The 23,340-nt window shown below is 40.9% G+C and overlaps 2 protein-coding genes across 2 annotated transcripts; both read right to left on the minus strand.

Moving 5' to 3' along the window:
* Positions 1-825: 825 nt before the first annotated feature.
* Positions 826-13,631, minus strand: LOC145280491 (uncharacterized). The gene is made up of 2 exons (XM_080132162.1): positions 12,391-13,631; positions 826-1,192 (listed from the first exon to the last, which is right to left on the minus strand). The coding sequence occupies exons 1-2, from the start codon at positions 13,629-13,631 to the stop codon at positions 826-828; spliced, it is 1,608 nt and encodes a 535-aa protein (XP_079988288.1).
* Positions 13,632-14,087: 456 nt separating this feature from the next.
* LOC145280507 (uncharacterized) lies at positions 14,088-14,798 on the minus strand. Its single transcript, XM_080132163.1, has one exon. The coding sequence runs from the start codon at positions 14,796-14,798 to the stop codon at positions 14,088-14,090; it is 711 nt and encodes a 236-aa protein (XP_079988289.1).
* Positions 14,799-23,340: the final 8,542 nt, after the last annotated feature.

Below are 23,340 nucleotides of genomic sequence, written 5' to 3' on the forward strand. Positions count from 1 at the left end.
CTCCCCTTATAAATCTGTTTCTGAGGGGACTGACAATTTTATTTTTGATTTTCGCAGCTTCTCAGTGGGCAATTTGGTGGACTCTGGAAGATGCGGGGGCTGCACCTCTTCAGAGGGGGACTTCTTGGTGAGAGACTTGGCTGGAGCTAAAGGTGTTGGTGGTGTCGTTTTGCCTACCTTCACCACTTTGATCCAACCATCCATGTTGCTCGCTGTTGCTATTGTTGATGCTGATGTTGCCCCTCCTGTTCTTTTTGGGGAGCTGCGGGTACAGGGGCTCTAGGGGGTTCTAGGGGGATCTTTAGACATATGCCCCTGCTGCTGGCAATGCTAACAATTGGGTTTTCTGCCTTCGACAATGATGCTAATTGTCCAGGTATCGCACCTGAGCAATGGCGGGATTTTATTAAAGCCATCCCAGTCAAATCTCATTTTTTAAAGTGTAGTCCCTGGTCATAAGGTTTCGGGGGATCACGGACCGGGATGACTGCACCAACGTCTCCATACTGGCTAAAAACGGCACCTATTTGTTTTGCGTCTATGTAGCAGAGGACGCCGAGGACCGTTAATGCTGTAGTCACCGGATCAGGTACTCCAGCTTTAGGCGGATATTTTTCCGTTATAAGTAGGACCTGGACAATTTGTCAGCTTCCTCTTAGTTGGGAAGGAGAACTTTCCACATAGCATACGTACTGGGCTGGGATCTTCAGATCCCACAGGAGGTCTGACATTGTTTCTTTTGAGACCCCAGTCAGGTCTTTCTTTTTTCAATCTACATATTAGCGAAACAATTCGCTTAGCTCTTCTATGGCTCCAGGAGGTGGTTTAATTATGTCGTCCTCCGTCAAGATTTTGTAAGTGGCGATACTCTTGCAGCTCTAGTTGCGGCTGTGATCTCCATGCTGCTTTTGATGATGTTTCCTTCATTGGGCTAGTCGCTGGTGGTGTGGTATATGGTGCTGACACTGCAGACGTCTTTCGTCCGGGCGGAATAGTTCCAGTGTCTAGTGCTGCTGTTGTTAGTGTTGGCGCAGTCTCTGAAGTTTTCAAAATTAGTGCCAGCTCTTTGGCAACTCCCCTCTTTGCAACTCCCTTTTTGGTTGGGGACCTGGGCGGTCTTGTTGTTGCTTGCAGCGTTTTGATGGGGCTGCCGTCGCTTCTGTCATCGCTGCTGCTCCGGCTACTACTGTCGCTGACACAGGGAAAAAAATCCGTCGTCTAGGTTCATTATTCCTCAGGTTAGGCAACTGGCGTGGTCTATCCTTCTCTCGAGGGTAGATGGACCTCTCTTAAGCCATGGTAGGCAACCCATCTAATAATGGCGTCACGATAAAAAATACCCTTGATAGCTCTGGTGAAGCATCAAGCGAAACTTTCTATTTAGAAAATCGAAAAATCGTTGCAAAAGTGTGAAAAAAAAAAATGGAATCTGCCAGGTGATGGTCGAACTACGACATTACGAATATGCGTGCGTAACCTAATAGTATTGGTTCATGTTTTAATTTTTGGCCTTGCAGCAAACATGACTTTATAGCTCAAGCATTAACGTCAAAGGAAAAAAGTAAATCGTAAGCTTACGTTTTGATTTCAATTCTCGGTGATGGTGCACGAATCATTTTTTTAAAAAACTTTTTCAATCATTACTATAAATTGGGTCCAATATAATATAATAATAAATACGAAATCAGCCTTAATCAAAATATCATATTTAAGCGTATTTTACGACCAGACAATGCCGGACAGTCTGCTAATATATATATATATATATATATATATATATATATATATATATATATATATATATATATATATATATATATATATATACTAGCAGTTCCGACCGGCTTTGCACGGTCCCTATGTACATTTCATAATGTTATGTGCATATGTATATATTAAAAAGTGTGAATATGTAAAGCAATGCCTTTCTGTATAATAGTCTTCCTTAACTACCATAGAGAAAAGACAGACAGACATTTTCACTTTTATAAATAGATAGATAGATAGATTGGATGCAATATATAGTAATGATTTAAAAAGTATAAAAAAACGACTTATGCGCCACCACCGAGAATCGAAACCAAAACGTTCAGCTCATCATTTATTTTGCCTCTGCCGTCAATGACTGGGCTATGAAAACATTTACTGCAAGGCTAAAAATTGAAACATGAACCAATAGCAACTACGTTTTGCATTCGTAATGCCGGCATTCGACCTTCGCTTGGCAAATTTCTTCTTTTTTTTTTTTTAATTTTTACACTTTTGCACCGATTTTTACGGCTTAAAACAAAAATATAAAGTTTTGCGTGGATTCAAATACCTTATATATGAAGTTTCACGCCTGTAGACCAAAAACTCTAGGAGGAGTTTGGTAGGCAAAATTTGGTAAACAAAACTATATACGTATACATAAATATGGTATTCCGGCATAAAGCTCGAAAAAGTGTAAGGAAAAATTCAAGATGGCGCCCGACTCTCTCTTGAACAAGGTAAGATATCCTCAACACGGCACAAAGAAGCAACAGCCACACGATTCCCCAGCCAACTCAATCGTCACTCCCCTCCGTCTTTCCCCTCACCCGTTTTTATCGTCGTTCTAGGCCGGCTAAATTTGCATATTCCGAGAATTCGTGTGACTTTGCGAGACATCACACTTTACAAAAGACGGCGGCCGCCATCTTGGTCTTTCTTTTCTATTTTTGGTCGGTAACGCTGAGCTGGTCTCGAGGTAAGTCTTTTTCCCCTTATCCGTCTCTCCCACGTACCCACACAACACGCAAACACGCGGGCGCTTATCTCCTGGATGCACGTTACACTCCCCCCTGATCTGATGATCACATAGAGAGCACTGGAGGGGTGGCCTTTTAGTGCGTGTGCTTCTGCGAAGAGGTACATTCACTGTTTCAGATTCGGGCTCTGGATCTGGTTCCGCCTCATCAGATGAAGTATCGCTATCAGTCTCTGGAAGGGGCTCACTGAATCCGTGCATCGGCAGCTCATCGCTAGACGCTTCACTGCTTTCTTCTGTAGTTGTGTGACGCACCTCGGTAGCTGGGCGAAGATCTCGCACATGTCGTGGGGTTCCATCGACCAAAACAGACTGCTGGCTAATCACTCCAGATATTTGTCCTCGCTTAAACTTGTCGGTGCACCGATTTCCTGGAGGCCGCACCCACACTGGATCTCCCACTTCATATCTGTTATATGTTCCCTTGTCGGTTGGCTGCGTAATGTTGATTCCCTTCACTCCGACTCGGTACGTGTAAATAGCATTCGCAGGTGCGGTTGAAGGGGACGTCCCGTCCTTTGGCGTAATGTTGTACCAATATGTTGCTTCCGCAATAGTACATCGCTTCCTGGCAGCAATTCTCTTGATGCTGCGATGGCTTCTTTCAGCAATGCCATTTCCTGACGGCACATGCGCACATCACAACCGTAGTCGGACGCCCCACTCATCTAACAACTGCCGAACTTGCTGGCTACAAAACGCTGCATCATTGTCAGTCAGGAGATCTTCCGGCGCCCCTCGCTCAAAAAAAATGGATGATAGGTGGCGAACAACATTTGCTGAATCCTGTCTGGTCATCTGCCGCCACACCGCAAATCTCGTAAGCCCGCAATCAATGAGAGTTAGAAAGGGCTTGCCACTGTAATGGGTAATATCCATGGCCAGCCGCTGCCACACACTCTCAACTTCCAAGTGACCCTTCAGCCATCGCTCTGGTGCAGGATCAATAGACTGGCAAGCCTCACAATTTCTGACGATCTGTCTGACATCCATCTTGGTCACTGCTGGGTATGCACGCCTCACAAAATAAAGGGTCCTCTTGATACCCGGATGTCCGCTCTGTGCATGAATTTTTTGTATTTGACATGGGTCGATTGCAACTGCACAAGATCGAGCAGTAATCTCCATTCCCATCTTCGCGGCTTCATACCATTTGTGAGGTACACGGGTCAGTTGGTCAGCACGATTACAATGTGATGGCACCAGAGTGACGCTCAGTGATAGCCCATACTCAGATACCAGGTTTTTTAGCGTGTCTAGCCTTTTCCGTATTAACATTTCGCTTGCTGCCTTGGTACGGATTCGTGTCTGTCCTGAAAGTGTGTTAGACACCCAGTGGTAGACACAGAGAGAATCTGTGTACAAGGTCAACTTCTTAGACTGCCACTGCAGGGCCAGATTTACCCCCTTTACAACAGCGTCCAGCTCTGCCAGGTTGATATGCTGAGAATCTGTTACGGGCCGCAGCCAACACGTATCCTCGAACACGTTTCCTCCTTGCTCCAACGATACTCCCAACGCCAAAGAACTGGCATCAACCCACACACCTACGTTGTCTCCGTTAACACACCACCGCCCACAGGCAGGGTCCTTCTTGTTCACTCTCTCTAGTGTCTCTTTAATCATCAGAGTTAGTAGGACATCATCGGATATGTCATCCCAACCCGTGGTTGTTAAATTTGCTCTGCGTTTAATCACACCAACAGCTGCGCGGAGCCAGCCACAGACCGGTAAGTGACCAACAAGTTTTCCACACCAAGAAAAAACGGTCCGCCTTGTAACGAGGTTGGGGATGCTTGGAATTTCACTGCCACGCCTCCATTGTAGGGTGCCATCTTCTTCATAAACATCCAATCCCAATACACGTGCTCCTTCCCTTAAACGTTCGGGATTCTTGCATTCCAGACCAAACTGAGCCAACTTTTCTTTGACACACGACGCAGACTGTACATCTTCATTGACGTATACGTCATCAATGTAAGCTGACGTTGAGTCCCTCATGGGCTTTTCTTGGGACAATACTGTGTTGACAATAGTCTTCATGATCTGTGGTGCCACATTTAGGCCAAAGCCAAGGCGTGTAAGGCAGTACCTCTGCCCCTGGAACCAAACTGTCTGGAACGGCCACAACGTCTCATCAACTCGCACCTGTAAATAGGCTTTTCGCAAATCCAATATCGAGACATTAGTGCCTTTCTGACGCCATTCCCTCAACTTACTGGCGCATACATCAGCATCGGCAGTGTAGGTTTCAATATGCTTGTTAAGCTCCCTATAGTCCAGCACGGGCCGTACTTTTGACTTGTTATGCTGGACTACTGCCATCAAGGGTATTAGACCCTTGGGAGGCCCAAGCTTGTCCTCAGGGTAGGGGATTAACCAGCCATCTTGGATCCACGCCTTTAGTTCCCTTTCGTATTCTGCTCGGGCCTCACTGGGTATAGGGTACTCTGCAACCCCATTCTTGAGTTTAGTCGGTGCCATTCCCTCGGTCCACTTCCAAGATGCAATCCAGGCCCTCTTGCGCGAGTTGTAGTCCACTGTAAAATCCGGCCGATCGATATGAAGCGCTGCACACACTGGGGCCTCTAAGAATCGCACCTTTCCATCCCGATGAATTGCGACTCCCCCCAGCGCCTTGATGGCATTGTATCCGAGCAACAGGTCAAACCCCAGGAGATTTCCTTGGGTCATGAGCACATTGATCTTAGTGGCTGTACCGGTGTCCGTGTAGATCTTGACAGTTCCAGCTCCACAGCATGTCTGGGTCTCGCCTCCTATCGTGGTGACTTTGATCTTCCTCTTAGTCCAACTTGGACACAGCCTGGTGCTCACTATAGTATGCGAACAGCCTGAGTCGAGAAGTGCTGAGCAGGGTATCCCGTTTATGTAGACGGTCATTACTGGTTGCGCCTTGTTCAAATTTTGCTCGGGGAGCAGGGCGGCGCTGACGTCCTCTCTCCTGATACGTTTCCCGCACAGTTTTGGGCTAGATGCCCCAAACCGCCACACTTAAAACAGCGCACACGCCCCCTGTTGGTGCAATTCCTTGCAAAATGTCCGCGTCGGCCGCAGCGAAAACATTTCCCATTGCTTGCAGGGTTCTTATTCGGAATCTCCCGAGCGCCAATCTGGCCTGTCTGTGTCGCCATCACAACTGGTTCCCCCAGGTCCTCCTCATCTTTGATGATGGCTCGAGCACGTTCCATCAAGTGTTCCATGGTCGTTGTTGAAACGCTGGTTGAGGCTCTCAGTAGCTGCTTCACCCGAGTGGGAAGGCCCGCCACAAACGCGTATGCGAGCGTCCGCTCTGACACCCCTCCACCGAACAGAACTGCGAGTTTCTTTAACTCAGCGAAGAAAACGTCCACGCTTTCCTCCGGTAGAAGTTTTCGGGAAGCAAATTTTTCATAGGCCGTACAAGGATCCATGGCAAATGCCTTGTACAGCGCAGCTTTAATTGCGGTGACATCTCCCTTTTCGGCAGCACTGAGTTGCTGATATACACTCAAGGCACCCCCAGCCAATCTCAGGGGAATCACAGTGTGTACCCTTTTCACCTCACAAAGGTCGCACGTCAGCTCGACCCTTTCAACCCAGTCGACGATGGATGTGGACCCGTCAAACTCGGGTATGAGCTTTAAGTCAAATTTCGACTCGGTCATAGCCCTAGAGGCCAAATGGCCGGAATAGCTTGTAAACGAAAAAGTGTAAGGAAAAATTCAAGATGGCGCCCGACTCTCTCTTGAACAAGGTAAGATATCCTCAACACGGCACAAGAAGCAACAGCCACACGATTCTCCAGCAAACTCAATCGTCACTCCCCCCGTCTTTCCCCTCACCCGCTTTTATCGTCGTTCTAGGCCGGCTAAATTTGCATATTCCGAGAATTCGTGTGACTTTGTGAGACATCACACTTTACAAAAGACGGCGGCCGCCATCTTGGTCTTTCTTTTCTATTTTTGGTCGGTAACGCTGAGCTGGTCTCGAGGTAAGTCTTTTTCCCCTTATCCGTCTCTCCCACGTACCCACACAACACGCAAACACGCGGGCGCTTATCTCCTGGATGCACGTTACACCTGTAGACCAAAAACTCTAGGAGGAGTTTGGTAGGCAAAATTTGGTAAACAAAACTATATACGTATACATAAATATGGTATTCCGGCATAAAGCTCGAGACAATAGTCTCTAACCCCCTTTCACAACAAAAGGAACTAACTTCCCTATACACCGCTTTTGGTTACCATGGGAACAGTTCATTTTTGTGATGATTCGACTTTTAATAATAAACACATTTTATTATTTTAAACAATATACACGACATTTTAAAAGTAAAACAATATTTGTTTAATAGTAATTATTAAAGAAAAAGTTAAAATTTGACTTTTTTGGCCTTTTTTTTTATCTAAAAAATGTGGTTTTGTCTTTGAATTTGGCCTTTTTGCTGAAAGATTTGGCTTCAAACATTTATTATAGCCTACAATATACAGGATTTAAAAAAAAAAAATATAAACAATATAATCACATATTTATTAATTTTTGTGATTCGTGGAATAAACCAATAAAATCTATTTTGTTTTTTATTATTGTTGATTTTTTTTTATTATTGTTGATTTCTTTCTTATTATTATTGTTGATTTAAAAAAAAAAATATTATTCGATCTGAAAACCCGCGCAAATTATTAGTATCCTTGCCGCTAATTAATCGAAAAATCGTACGCGTTCTGCTGCACTCATGGAGAAAATTATTGATGATGTTATACCTGCAGCTGACCTGTGTTTTTTGGAGTATTCTCTCAAAGACATCCTGTTACAAATAAATAACAGAATGAAAACGCTCGAATGGTTAGCGAAACATGGCCTAATCGCAAATCAAAGCATTTGCAATAAGTGTACGCATCAATGTCGGATGTTTTTGCAAAGGTGAGATGCACTGAAATGTAGAGATGGCTACTGTTGGGCTTGTCCCAAATGTAAAAAAACGAAAACTGTGCGTGTTGGCCCCTTCTTCAACCATGCTCACTTAACACTTAATCAAATACTAGAGGTAATTTATTAGTGGTCGATAAAGGAACCGCAAATACAGGTGACAAAACAGACACATGTTTGCCCACGCAGTCTCCAAGACTGGTATAATTTCCTTCGCGAAATTTGTGTTATGTGCCTCATTGATAACCCTCTTCAGATGGGTGGTCCCGATCGGACAGTTGAAATCGATGAAAGCAAATATATGCATAGGAAATATCACCGTGGACGATACAGACAAGGACAATGGGTTCTGGGTATGGTTGAACGTGGAACAAACCTAAGAATGATGGTACCAGTAGAATCTAGAGATGCGGGAACTCTGTTGCCAATCATTCAACAGTACGTTTTACCTGGAACACGCATAATAACGGATGGTTGGCGAGCGTATAATGCCCTTCCTAACCACTTTGTGGTGGAACACAAATATACTTTTGTGGATCCGAATGATCCGACAGTCCACACAAATACAATTGAAGGGGCCTGGAGCACTAGTAAGGTAAAACTTAGAGCCATGAGAGGAGGTACTAGCTCGGCCAACTTTAGCAGCTACCTACAGGAATTTCTGTGGCGTCGAAGAGTTACATGCAATTTCTTTGGTAACATGATGTACTGGATTCGACATTATTATGCCGTTTAAATTTAATTTAATTTTGCAATTTATTACATTTTTATCATAATTTGGAAACTGTAAAAAAATCGGTAAAATTTTACTTTAAGGCCCGTCTCACACTAGAAGACAAGACTTTTGTTGTGAAAGGGGGTTAGAGACTATTGTCTCGAGCTTTATGCCGGAATACCATAAATATATATATGGAAACAATTTTGTGTTTACTATAAACTTTTTACGCAAATATTATGCAAGTATAAATCATGTAGAATATCTGCATGAATATAATTACACGTAATAGTTAATTAAATATGATTATCCCATTAGAAAACCGAAGCCACTAATAGGGAATTAATTAAAACGAATGTTTAAAAGAATATGCAAATTAGCTAGATCTTTTGCTAGTGAATACAATTCCAGAACCCATATATAACAAAATTGTATTTCAAAAGAGACTTTCCTTTTTTTTCTGTTGTTCTTGGCCTTCGGGCCGGGATCAAAGTGTAGTATCTGTTCCGGCAGATACTGCAAGCTATGACTGGCTATGACTAGCAAAGACCGGATGTGGGGGCAACCCCACATGCCTGACCATTAACCAGCTCCCATTTCCCACCTCTCGGGAGCTGGTCCCCTTTTTCCCTTCCCCCTCCCTTCACTCCTCACATTAAAAATTGGCCTTGTGCCTAATTTGCTCGGTGGGGGAGCAAATAAATACCATCTGTTCCGGCAGATGCTGCAAGCAAAGACCATATGTGGGGGCGACCCCACATATAAGACCTTGGCCAATGTAGGGGCAACCCTTCATACCAATTGTCACTATCCAGCTCCCCTACTCCCCGGGGAGTTGGTCCCCATTTCCCCTTCACTCCTCACTTTAAAAATCGGCCTTGTGCCTAATTTGCTCGGTGGGGGAGCAAATAAACACCATCTGTTCCGGCAGATGCTGCAAGCTATGACTAGCTATGACTAGCAAAGACCAGATGTGGGGGCAATCCCACATGCCTGACCATTAATCAGCTCCCATTTCCCACCTCTCGGGAGCTGGTCCCCTTTTTCCCTTCCCCCTCCCTTCACTCCTCACATTAAAAATTGGCCTTGTGCCTAATTTGCTCGGTGGGGGAGCAAATAAATACCATCTGTTCCGGCAGATGCTGCAGGCAGGGACCAGATGTGGGGGCAACCCCACATGCCTGACCTTTAACCAGCTCCCATTTCCCACCTCTCGGGAGCTGGTCCCCTTTTTCCCTTCCCCTTCCCTTCACTCCTCACATTAAAAATCGGCCTTGTGCCTAATTTGCTCAGTGGGGGAGCAAATAAATACCATCTGTTCCGGCAGATACTGCAAGCAAAGACCATATGTGGGGGCGACCCCACATATAAGACCTTGGTCAATGTAGGGGCAACCCTTCATACCAATTGTCACTATCCAGCTCCCTTACTCCCCGGGGAGTTGGTCCCCATTTTCCCTTAACTCCTCACATTAAAAATCGGCGTTGTGCCTAATTTGCTCGGTGGGGGAGCAAATAAATACCATCTGTTCCCGCAGATACTGCAAGCAAAGACCATATGTGGGGGCAGCCCCACATATAAGACCTCCAAGTTTCTCCAAGTTAAATTCAAATTTCACGATATTTTTAAATTTTTTTAATAAATTATTAGTTGGAAGCACAGAATAGTTACCACTTGGCCATGCAGGGGAAGGGTGCATAAGCAACCATGGCACTACGATATAGGCCTGTAACCTCTTCGTACTGCTTGAGTGCCTTTATGATGGTGCAAATGTCTCTCAGGCTCGAGATGTATACCGTCACATCATCGGTATACGCAGAAATCTTGGCGCACGCTCTATCAGGAAGAGCAAAACCCCCTCCCATCCCATGGTAAGAATGGCTGGAAAAAATAATAACGGTATTATTTCAGTACGATACCAGAATGCATATGTACCGTAAATTTTCTTGGAGCAACTTTTCTGTACTTTCACTTAATAATTTACGGTTTGAATAAAAAAGCATTAATATTTTCTTATATAAAAACAACTTCTGTTTACAAAAAAAAAAAAAGGTTCTTGTGCACTTTTGCCACTAAAATAATAACGTTATTATTTTGAAAGCCATTCCTAACATGGGGTGGGGACGATGTTTTGGAAATATTGTGCTTCCACATTTAATAAAATAATAATTTAATAAAAAAAAGATATTGTGAAGCTTGAATTTAACCTGAATAAAAAAAAGAACTATTTACAAATAACGCGGTGGCAGAAGTGCACAAGTACCAAATAAATAAATAAATAAATAAATAAATAAACAAAAGCAAAAACGCTTACTACTAATTTTGTTAAAAAAAACAAACTGTACTTTAACCTAACAATTTACGGTGAAAAACAAAAACAAAAGAAAAAAAAAAACATTAATCGAGTGACGTACACGAATCGGACCCCGATTGGCAAATATGCACAGGCTATAATGTTGGACGCGCAACCTATGTTATTTCTAAGTGGATTTTGCCACACTTTTTTTAAATTTTGAAAAAATTAATTTCCACCAAAGAATCAATGACCGCTCAGATCGAGAAGGGAGCAATGCACTTACCTTAGGTTGCGAAAGAATTGCCCCCTTCCACGACGTAACCGTCTTGTAGTATCTTCACCAGATGAAAGTGGAAAAGATTTACTTTCAATCGCCGGCAACTGAATCAATTTGTGGTGAAGAAAAAGAGAAAAAAGACAAGGGAATCTCCCCTCTTATATAATGGAAGGATCAGATGATTAACTATCACGTGATCCGGAGCACAAAATAAAACCTTAAAAGGGTGAATAACAACAACAATTCTTCTTCGCCGATACTTCTCTTCTCGAGCAATCATTAATACTTTTTTTTACACGATCCCCAAGAAAGAAAAAAAAAAGAAAGAAAATGCGTGGAAAAACAAAGGATATAAAGCCATGCAATTACTTAATATAATTAACGTATTAGTATTTTAAAAAAAAATTTTTTTTTTTGGAGTCCCTAACTATTCTGGGAGGAGGCTAGGCCTACCTCGTCGTCGTCTCTTAGGTGCACAATCCGTACAATACCACTTCTGCCTTTCCGGAGGTGGAGAAACAATTCCCACACACCTGAAGTGACACCAGTCATCACAGCCGTCACAACAGATCATATCCTGATCACCTTGCGGGGAACTGCACACACGACAAAGCCAAATCACCTCTTCTTCCTGGGAAGGAGTCGATTGAAGGGAAACTGCACCATCGACCGATGCAGGGATGGACTGATCCTGACTCTCGCTGTTTACAGAGAGCTCAAGTGGAAAGAGGTTCTTCAATGAGTGAATGTGTGCTGCATTGCCCCCCTGCCTTACCTTTGCAGACCTTACTACACCATCTTCACCATAAAACATTTCCAATATAATACCGAGAACCCAAAAGGGTCTTGGTTTAAGAAGAGTTTTAACTAAAACGACATCTCCAACCTTAAGCCTGTTTCAGAAAGGCACCCTTGAACGGCGCAGGAGCTTCTCTCTGAGACTTAAGAGGTATTCATCATACGATAGTGCTCTGAACTTCTCCAGACACTGGTTTTGTACCTGCATGGTCCTGAGAAGCTTCTCTCGACTTGGAGGGAGGTGGGAAGAAAAGTCTTCCTCATTTAAACTCAAAAGTAGTCCAGGACTCTTATTGGGCCTCAGAAACATGTCTGGAGTTACTGCCTCCAGCTCAGTCTCCGTGGATTCTCAGTAAGTAAGAGGGTGGTTGTTAATTGCCCTTTGTATATCCGATACTATAGTTAGTAACGTGAAATAATCTATCTCACCTCTACCAACCACCTTATGCAGACAATTTTTAATTGTCTGAATACTCCTCTCCCAGACTCCTACCCAAAGTGAAAATAGAGGGATAGGACAGAATTTAATCAGACACGAGCTAGACTTCTGTTGATAATTGTGGCTCAACATCAACCTCTTAAATAACCGCCCACCTCCTATGAAGGTCTTAGCATTGTCACAGTAAATGGCTGTTGGAACATCATGGAGGTTTGTAAAACGTACCAAAGCCTGCAAAAAGGACAACACGCTCATGTCTGGTACCACCTCAACATGTACAGCCCTGATACTGAGACAGGTGAAGATGAGTAGATACATCTTCACCACCTTAGCCCCTTCCTTAACCCAAAAGTGGCCCGTAAAATCTACTCCCGTGTGTTTGAGGGGAACCTCCAGTTCAACACGTGAAGCAGGCAAGCTGGCCACATTGGGGGGGGGGAATACTTGCCTGGCATTGTACTTGCGGCACAGTGCACATGAAGCCAGGACTGTTTTCACTGCTTGTCTCCCCTTGGCCACCCAGTAACCACACCGTCTTAACTCTGCCAGAGTGGATGCAACCCCCAAGTGTTGACACCTTGTATGCGCATCCATTATTATAAGCCGAGTTGCTGGGTGATCTTTTGCTAACAGAACAGGGTGTTTAACTTCCGTGTCGAAATGGAGAGACCTTGCAATTCTGTCACCTGACCTGATAAGACCCTCACCATCAATGAACAGGTCGAGATCACGCACCAAACCCGGAACTGTCCTACCTGAGAAATCCTGCAGGAATGCTAGTTCCTCAGCATATGTCTGGCGCTGCATCGTTTTCATCAGCAGAATGGCTGCAAGCCTTTCCGTGTCAACTTCTAACCGACGCAGCCGATAGATGAATCTGAGGACCAAGGAAGTCACTCTCAATAGCTTGGTGAAGGAAGAAAATCTTTCGAGAGGAAGAACTGAAGGTGGTTCCTCTCCCTGTAGGATGGCAGCATTCCAAGAAGAACGGGCCACCACTTGGCTGTGCTGGCTGAGGCATGGCAACTGCTGTGCAGCCCATGGACTGATCCTGCTACTTAACCAATCCGGACCAGTACACCAGAATTGAAGGCAAGCCTTGAACCTTTTCAAAGTTAACCCCCTGGTGAACAAATCGGCAGGATTCTCAGTCGTTGAGACATAACGAAATGAAGGCGAGAAACCTAGTGTGGCTTCCAACTCAGCACTCATCTGTTGGATGTCCTTCAGTCTATTCCGGGCAAAGAGGTTTCTGCTTACAATTGTTCCGGAAATCAGCCAAGAGAGGACCACCTGCGAATCTGTGGCTACATGAATCTCAGAGGGAGAGAACCCTCCAAAATTCCTCAACAAAGTAGGCAGGTAGCAGAGAGCCAAAAACATGGCCATAAGTTCTAAGGTGGGTAGAGTTTTCTTTTTTAAGGGAGCCACCCTAGCTTTTGCAAACACCAGACCAGATTGGCAATTTTGCACTACATATGCTGCGAAGCCATATGCCTCTGGAGATGCATCGCAGAAAAGAAAAAGTTTGCCAGCCTCATTCTCGCTGAGTGCTCTTCTGGGGAAGGAGACGGTCTCCAGCTCAGAGAGATCAAGGGAAAGCTTCCTCCATAAGGACAAGTATTCCGGTGGGACCGTTACATCCCATCCCAATCCCTTCTTCCAAAGTTCACTCAACAAAATATGGCCACGTAACGAAACCGGTAGGCACAATGATAATGGGTCATAGACTCTAGCTGTCTCGCTGAGGATCTGTCTCTTTGTAACGGCGCTAGAGTTGCACTTAACAGCTGCCACACAAAAAGTGTATGAGAGAGGACAGTATCTATATCCGAGCACCTTCTCTCATTTGTTGCCATGGTCACTCAGGGAACCATGCTCCGGCATTTTGTTTTGAATCACCACATGGTTAGAATTACAGGAGTGCAGTTTGAATCCTCCCTGACGCAATCGTTCCCGGGTGAGTGTATATAACCGGCACAGTTCATCGGGATCATTGTGCGACATAACCAAATTATCCACGTAAAACCAATTCTCCATCATGGATCTACAATTATCCATGGGAAACTGCGCTGTATGGTATTTAAGGACATAATTTAATATAAATGGACTAGCAGCATACCCAAAAATAATTGTGTTGTATCTGAAGCAACATAGGCGACCTCCTTCTTTTAGGAAAAAACAGAACTTATTCCTGTCCGATTCAAGCTTCAGACGGCTCATTAATATCTTCTTCTTAATATCTGTTAACACGACGTGCTTATTAGCATGAAAGGTAAGTAACAAATCTAGTAGGTCACTAGTAAGATTTATTCCCTGGTAGGTAGCCTCGTTAAGGGAAGGAGAGTCACCAACTTTGAGGCTGCAATTGAACACTGGCCGAATCTTAGTGGTGGAGGTAGGGTCCGATTTCAGGACAGGCCTGTGCAGAATCCAGACAAACTCTCCGAACCGTTGAGGAGGCACGAAGATCTCCTCTATAATTCCATCCCGTTCCTGCTGATGGAAAACCTTCAAATATTCATGATAAAGTTGTCTCTTCTCCAATCTCTGCATGACATGTTCCAATATTCGCAAAGCCACTGCATGGTTGGAAGGAACACAAGAGATCTTATCGTCCTCTCATGGCAACTGAACCTAATATTTGTTATCCTTAAATGAAATAGACTGTCGAAAGAGAGCAATCTTCTGTTCATCATAATTAGACAGTTCCTGTTCTTCAATACCCAGTGACTCCACACTGAACATCTTCTCCAAACCCCTTTGTACATCACTTTCAGGGAAGAAATCACTTAGAGGGTCTTCATAGGTGCCCTGAGACTCCAGCACTAAACATAGGTGAGATGGGTTGACCTCAGCAGTCGACGCAAGTACAGCATCGAAGGTAAGGCATTCTGAGTTCTTGTCCACAGAATGGTCAGTATGTAAAAACTGCTTCACCTCATCGAAGGGGACGAGTCCTATTGGTGTCAAAAATGCCTGTCCAAGCAAACAAGGAACCAATTGAAGGCTCCCTAAATGTTGAATGACATCCAGCCCAATTATTCCATGAATCAGAATAAAATTTGTGCCTCTGTCAAATCTGGCGGCTAAGGGACATTTGAGGCGTTCAAATTCATCCAAAATAAAATCCAGATTCTCGATGTGTACCGAAATATCAATATTTTCGTGTACCAACACCGTCAGGGAAAATGGACAACAGGATCCAATGCTAGCCTCCAATGCTACCTCTTTAAAATGCCTGTCGCAATCTCCAAGGATGGTAGTCAACCTAATTTCACAATCATGTCCAATGGACTCCAAGTGACCGAGGGGGTCCAAGACCTTACTGGACAAATAAGTCCGTCCACTGCCTGTGTCCAATAAACAGTTGACGGAAACACTTTTGTCACCCCTACCAAAGGTAACACACAAAACAGGGGGAAGGCTCGAGAATTTTCCACCATGAATGCTATAGGCTGAGTTGGACTGAATAGAGGAATCTCTCCATGAAGTACCGGATCTAGGTCCTGAAGGTACATTCCCTAAGGCCCCCCGCATAGTGTTACAAGCCGAGCCAGGGATCTTATCCCCCTTAATAAGGAGACGTTTAACAGCTTCCTTAGTATCTCTCAGAATTGATGACAAGGTGGGGATTCTCCTACCCGAAATTAAGATCAACTCCCCCTTGACCTCCTTAGGGAATTTTGTAAAGAGAATCTTGACCATAAGCCGAACAGTCGAAGGAGCCCTCCAACTCAGCCAATAGGGAGGCTACTTTGGATATGTAGTTAGCCAGAGCAGTAACGGATCTGTCCTGTTTACAGGAAAAATCTAATATGTCTTGGAAGATGTTATCTATTATTTCATCTTCATCGAAGTACTCGCTCTTCAGGACCGAAAGAGCCACCTTATAATTTCTGTTGCTGATGGAAAGATGATTAATCAACAACAGGGGTTGGCCAGACAGTGAACACTTCAAAAAATTCAGCCTTTCGGCATCATTGGCCATGCCAGCTACACAATTCTCAAAACGTGACAAGAAATCCTTGAAGCTCATAGGGTTAGATTGCATGTCCAACCCATCGAAGGTGGGTCCCGTGATCTGAATTTTAGGTGGTTTTACAGTAAATGAGGCCCCAACTCTTCCAACTTCTTGGGAACATGGAAGACTCGGAGAGTCCATGACCACTGGGAGGAGCTTTAACTCAAGATGTTCTAATTCTCTTCGGAATCTCAGGGTGTGTGCAAGAGACTCCCTCTCAATTTGAATCCAATCCTCTTCCTCAGAAGATTGAAGTTGGATTTTACTAACACGTATGTCTACTTCAGTCAAATATTCCTCCACCAATTTCTGCAGTGCAGAGAAGGATTTAACAAAGAGTTCATCCTCCAGATTGGCCATCTCCAGAATCGTTCGGATTTTAGTCCAAAGAAGAGAAATTCTCTTCCTTAAATCTGGTTGACTCACATCCATGTTAGTAGGGGGTTCTTTCGCAAATATGTGAAAAAATTAATTTCCACCAAAGAATCAATGATCGCTCAGATCGAGAAGGGAGCAATGCACTTACCTTAGGTTGCGAAAGAATTGCCCCCTTCCGCGACGTAACCGTCTTGTAGTATCTTCGCCAGACGAAAGTGGAAAAGATTTACTTTCAATCGCCGGCAACTGAATCAATTTGTGGTGAAGAAAAAGAGAAAAAAGACAAGGGAATCTCCCCTCTTATATAATGGAAGGATCAGATGATTAACTATCACGTGATCCGGAGCACAAGATAAAACTTTAAAAGGGTGAATAACAACAACAATTCTTCTTGGTTAGTATTCAAGGTAAGTGCACGCCGATCCTTCTCTTCTCGAGCAATCATTAATACTTTTTTTCACAAAATTTACGAATTTTTGATAACCGCAGGATGCATTACATGTTCAAAAAAAAAAAAATGATTACAACAGAAAGTGTTAAAAAAAAATTATTATAGTAAATAATTATGTCAACCGCTTTAAGAGCTCGGTTTTGTATCGTTGAGTACTTTTCACTTAAAATAAAGTCGGCCACTAAAGCTCGCATGCAAAGATAATGATATTATAATCATTAGATCACTCTGACAGACGTTAAAACATTTAAAAATAAATGTTTAAATTTCAACGATTTTTTCTGCGGTAAAGGTTGGCCGAGACGGTTTGTTCCTTACTAATGGAATTAGAAATGACTTCGTTGCTGGGCTTGAATTTTCCGACCGGTAGTAATCGTGCCACCCTACACTGATGATTCCCGAAAGGATGAAACATTAGTGTCTATAGGTATTTAAAAGAATTATTATAGTAAATAATTATATATATATATATATATATATATATATATATATATATATATATATATATATATATATATATATGACAGTCGTTCTAAAATAAAAAAAAACAACGTTTTTCTTATTTAAGTTGAAGAGCTACAAAACGGGTGATCTTTTGTGTTCTAGAATTTATTTTCTTACATAATCGCTACCATTCTCAATCCACTTTTGTTAGGAATAAAATAATGTATCTCTGCTTCTGACGCATGTCCATGACAGCGATTGTTTCTTAGCGCCTCACATCGTCAATATCTGCAACAGAGATATGACACTTTCAAGTCATGAATATATATATATATATATATATATATATATATATATATATATATGTGTGTGTGTGTGTGTGTGTGTGTGTGTGTGTGTGTGTGTGTGTGCGTGCGTGTGCGCGTGTGTGCGTGTGTGTGTGTGTGTATATATATATAGACAGAGTGAAAAAGACTCCCTGTTTCTAGATGAACCTAATGAGAAAGAGGAAAGAGAGAAAGGCATAGATAGATTTCAAACATTCAAACCATCACACCTCCATCAGTCAGAAGCTACTTAAAGAAAATCGTCTTAAAAAATATCTCGGCTTTGAACAACAACAACAACAAACAAAGATGTTGGCGACGATTATCATCTTTTAAATGTTTCTAATCTCTTAATTCTTCTCTCTGTTAAATGATTCCGTGTCTTGTCTTTATTACTCACTTTTTTCTTGTTCGAATTTTGTTCGATCTAATAAAAAATGGTGTGGTTAATACGGGATATCACTTCTAACTAGGCACAAGACATTACTAATCGGTAATCTGGTTAGATTAGGATTAAATGCTAACAGTAACAAGCATCGTTTTTAATTATTATATTAGGTGTAGCAGTCTGAATGGCTTTTAGGCCATGACACTTGGAATGGACGCTCACCAGGCAAAAACGAAAAAAAAATTCTTTACTCAAAGTGCTAAAACAGAAAATTAACACAATTGCTGGCGTACAACAAAAGCATGTTATGCAGAAAATGATTATCTTCTAAAGAAACATTTATCTAATAAAAAACAGGTTGTATGAACCTGAGACAAAATCATAAAGCATTGAATTAATAGAATTAATTTTATCGGATTCGATAATTAGATTAATTACTTTTGAAATATGAGCTCATACAAAAAATTCTGTTATATGTTCAGGAGTATAAAGCACATAATAGTAGATTTTAATACTATTTCTAACAGACAAACTGAAATGTACAACAAAGTAAGATTTTAAGAATATTTCTAACAGACAAACTGAAATGTACAACAAAGTAAGATTTTAAGAATATTTCTAACAGACAAACTGAAATGTACAACAAAGTAAGATTTTAAGAATATTTCTAACAGACAAACTGAAATGTACAACAAAGTAAGATTTTAAGAATATTTCTAACAGACAAACTGAAATGTACAACAAAGTAAGATTTTAAGAATAATGTTAGAAATGTCTGTTAGAAATATTCTTAAAATCTTACTTTGTTGTACATTTCAGTTTGTCTGTTACGAATATTCTTTAAATCTTACTTTGTTGTGCATTTAAGTGTGTCTGTTAGAAATATTCCGAAAATCTTGCTTTGTTGTACATTTCAGTTTGTCTGTTGGAAATATTCTTAAAATCTTACTTTGTTGTACATTTCCATTCTTCTGTTAGAAATATTCTTAAAAGCTGACTTTGTTATACATTTCAGTTTGTCTGTTAGAAATATTCTATAATTCTTACTTCTTCTACATTTAAGTTTGTCTGTTAGAAATATTCTTAAAAGGTACTTTGTACGTTTCAGTTTTTCTGTTAGAAATATTCTATAATTCTTAATTTGTTGTACATTTCAGTTTGTCTGTTAGAAATATTCTTTAAATCTTACTTTGTTTTACATTTCAGTTTGTCTGTAAGAAATATTCTTAAAATCTTTCTTTGTGTGTACATTTCAGTTTGTATGTTAGAAATATTCTTAACATCTTATTTTGTTGTACATTTCAGTTTTTCAGTTAGAAATATTCTTAAAATCTTACTTTATTGTACATTTCAGTTAGACTGTTAAAAATATTCTTGAAATCTAACTTTGTTGTAAATTTCAGTTTGTCTGTAAGAAATATTCTTAAAATCTTACTTTTTTATGTATTTCAATTTGTCTGTTAGAAATATTCTTAAAATCTTACTTTGTTGTACATTTCAGTTTGTCTGTTAGAAATATTCTCAAAATCTTACTTTGTTGTACATTTCAGTTTGTCTGTCAGAAATATTCTTAAAATCTTACTTTGTTGTACATTTCAGTTTGTCTGTTAGAAATATTCTTAAAATCTTACTTTGTTGTACATTTCAGTTTGTCTGTTAGAAATATTCTTAAATTCTTACTTTGTTGTACATTTCAGTTTGTCTGTAAGAAATATTCTTTTAATCTTACTTTTTTTGTACAACAAAGTAAGATTTAAAGAATATTTGTAACAGACAAACTGAAATGTGCAACAAAGTAAGATTTTAAAAATATTTCTAACAGACAAACTGAAACGTACAACAAATTAAGTATGTAAGAATATTTGTAACAGACAAAATGAAATTCACAACAACGTAAGATTGTAAGAATATTCCGAACAGACAAACTGAAATGTACAACAAAGTAAGATTTTAAGAATATTTCTAACAGACAAACTGAAATGTACAACAAAGTTAGATTTCAAGAATATTTCTAACAGACAAACTGAAATGTACAACAACGTGAGATTGTTAGAATATTTCTAACAGACAAACTGAAATGTACAACAAAGAAAGATTGTAAGAAGGAATCTTAAATACTTTCATAACTTCAAAATGTAATGGGATGATATGTTCCCTATGGCTCATTTATCACAGAAACACATTGCTAACATCTCTCTACTTTACAATGACTTTCATGGAAGGTGCTCGACTGAGTTTCAATCCCTGTTTATTCTTTTTATGATATTCACAGCAATAAATAGATTTTATACCCAAACGAAAAAATCCTTTCTTCCTGATCGTTAGGCGAAATTTCCACGGGCATAGCTTCTTCGTCAGGGCTTACCATCCGTGGAATCCATTAACACTGGACTACTTCCAGGTAGATTACAGCACTATTGTTTTCAAATACGATATGAACAAATTTCTCTGATGAAGTATTCAAACTTAGTTCTATCAATCATTCTGAATCCTCTCATAATATTCTTCATGTCTCAACTTACAACCATCCACAGTTATCGACCCTTATTATCGAATCCTACTCGACTTTAAAAAAAGTAAAAAAACAGGCACAGTTATGGGAAAATGTGCGAATTTGGCCGTCGAAAAAAAAAAACGGTAAGAAAAAAAAAAACAAAAACAAAAAAACAATGCACGTTCACAGATGTAATAGAAAAATTTTATACTTCATTGTTGACTTTTAAGATTTAAAAATTTTTAAAGTTTGCTTGCATTTAGCCGATTGAAATATTATAAAAATCGAGGGTAAATATTTGGTACGTGCAAAATGCATAGCCGATGCTCAAAATGTATAAACATTTTGACCCTTTCCTTTAGAAATCACCAAAATAAGGAAATTAACCAATTTATACAAAATTTTCAGTATTTATGAAATAATTATCACAAAATGTAATAAACCCATTAGTTTTATTTGAATCTTAGTGGAAATGTATTATTTTGTTAAAAAAAAAAATAAAAAAAAACTTTTACTAAAGTTATGGTTTTCAGTAGTAAAAAAAATGATTGAATTTATTTTTGCTTTTTTTATGAAAATAAAGTCTCATAAATTGTAACAATAAAAAATAAGTTTTTCAGGAACATAACGAAAAAAGCCCCTAAACCATATTAATGTAATCAATATGACTAACAGAAAAATTAATTTCTCGAACTACCAATATTATCTATTAATTTTATTTATTGCAGAAAATTATCCTCATCTTTTATTAGTTGTTTGCACGACGTTTCGGCCAACTATTCCTCCGGCCTTCGTCAGGTGGTAACCGTGACGGATAGGAACTCTGAATCTCCTGACTGCATTCACTGCAATTACTGCCTTCAGTAATTGTTGTCGTCTCACCACGTTTTTGGCCAAATAAGCCTCTGGCTGGCTTTGGGTAAATTTGAAATCGCTATCTTCAGACAATTCTCACTTGGAACCGTAGAGATTCAACGTTTCTATCAACTACGCCACGGACCCCGAAGGGCGATCAAGGTTGAATTTTTTGGTCTTATAAATTCATGTTTATTATCGGATCTTCCATGGTCAGGTCCGTACTGTAATGGTATATATATTTTTTTTAATTGGAATTCATTGAGATGAGTATTATTTATTAATTTTATTTATTGCGGACTATTACCCTCATCTTATATTAGTTGTTTCACAACGTTTTTTTTTATTACATTCTCAGCCCCAAACAAGGTACATAGCCACTTTGTTGTAGGGGGCTACTATCAGGGACATATGCATCAGGAGTACTGTGTAGGGAGTTGGGCAACAAGATGTCGGTTCACGTTGCACTTGAACTTCTACCTGTCAGTACAGTTGGGGAAGCAGGGACCCGGAAAGGAATTCCAAAGTCTAGCTGTTCTGGGGAAGAAACTACTGGAGTAGAAGGCTCTCTTACATCTAGGGATCTCTACTGTGAAGGGGTGGGATTTACCTGCTTGTCGGGTTTGTCGGGGGTATTTACGTCGAGGGGGCACAAGTGCTTGCAATTCGTCAGAGCATTCATTGTTAAAGTACTTGTAGAACAGGCAGAGGGATGCTACATTTCGTCGATGGGACAGAGGCTGAAGTTTAGATGACAGTTCAGGACCTGTCAGATTGGCGACTCTCTTTTGAAACTTGTCTAGGTGCGAGAGACTAGTGGCAGATGCATCAGCCTAAATATGACAACAATACTCCATACATGGGCGAATGGTGGCCTTATAGAGGTATAGGATACTTTCGGGCATTAGTATCTTTCTAGCATGGTAGAGAGAACCTACCTTCTTCGCAGCGCTCCTGGTAATACTCTCAATGTAATTGTTGCAACTCATGTTTCCTGTGAGCGTTAGGCCGAGGAGTTTAAAAGATGTACTTTCAGATAAAGAGTCATTAGCCATTACTATTGGTGGTAGAGAAGATTTCTTGTAATTATTGAAGAAAATGAGTTTAGTCTTGGCAGCATTGAATGTGACCATCCATTTATGTTCCCATTCCACTACAGATCGGAGGTCATCCTCTAGTGTTTCTGCCATTTCTTTAGATATGTGTTCATTTGTTTTCCTGTCGTGTCTGTTATAGAGTGTGGTGTCCTCAGCATACATACCCATCTCACAGACAATTTTGTCAGGGAGGTCATTTATGAATATTAGGAATAACAGAGATCCAAGGATAGACCCTTGAGGCACTCCCGCATTTATATCATATTGTTTAGATGTACGACCGTCGAGGACAACCTGGATTTTTCTCTTTCTTTTCTAAGGATTCAATTATGTTAAGTATTCTTCCAGTGATACCATATGATCTGATTTTCCTGAGAAGACCTTCATGCCATACCCTGTCAAAAGCCTTAGATATATCTAGAGCTCTACTCTCCCCTGCTTTGTCCAGTGAATAGTATATACGTTCTGAGATTACAGTTAGGATGTCTGCTGTGGAACGAGCTTGCCTAAATCCATATTGTTGGTCAGTCAGAAGTTTAGCATCTGTAAGATGATAAACTAAAGCTTGGTTAATTATGGTCTCAAATATTTTGGTGAAAAGTGGGAGGAGGTTAATGGGGCGATAATTTACTGCGTCAGTT

This window comes from Euprymna scolopes, chromosome 1 (genome assembly GCF_053919585.1).
Source record: "Euprymna scolopes isolate OS-2025 chromosome 1, ASM5391958v1, whole genome shotgun sequence".
NCBI classification, from domain to species: domain Eukaryota; kingdom Metazoa; phylum Mollusca; class Cephalopoda; order Sepiida; family Sepiolidae; genus Euprymna; species Euprymna scolopes.

Coding starts and splice junctions, on each gene's coding strand:
- LOC145280507 (XM_080132163.1), bottom strand. CDS start 14,798: ATGCAGAGATTGGAGAAGAGACAACTTTATCATGAATATTTGAAGGTT.
- LOC145280491 (XM_080132162.1), bottom strand. CDS start 13,631: ATGGCCATGTTTTTGGCTCTCTGCTACCTGCCTACTTTGTTGAGGAAT. Junction 1,193..12,390: donor ACCTTCATAGGAGGTGGGCG/GTTATTTAAGAG, acceptor TCCCTGTGTCAG/CGACAGTAGTAGCCGGAGCA.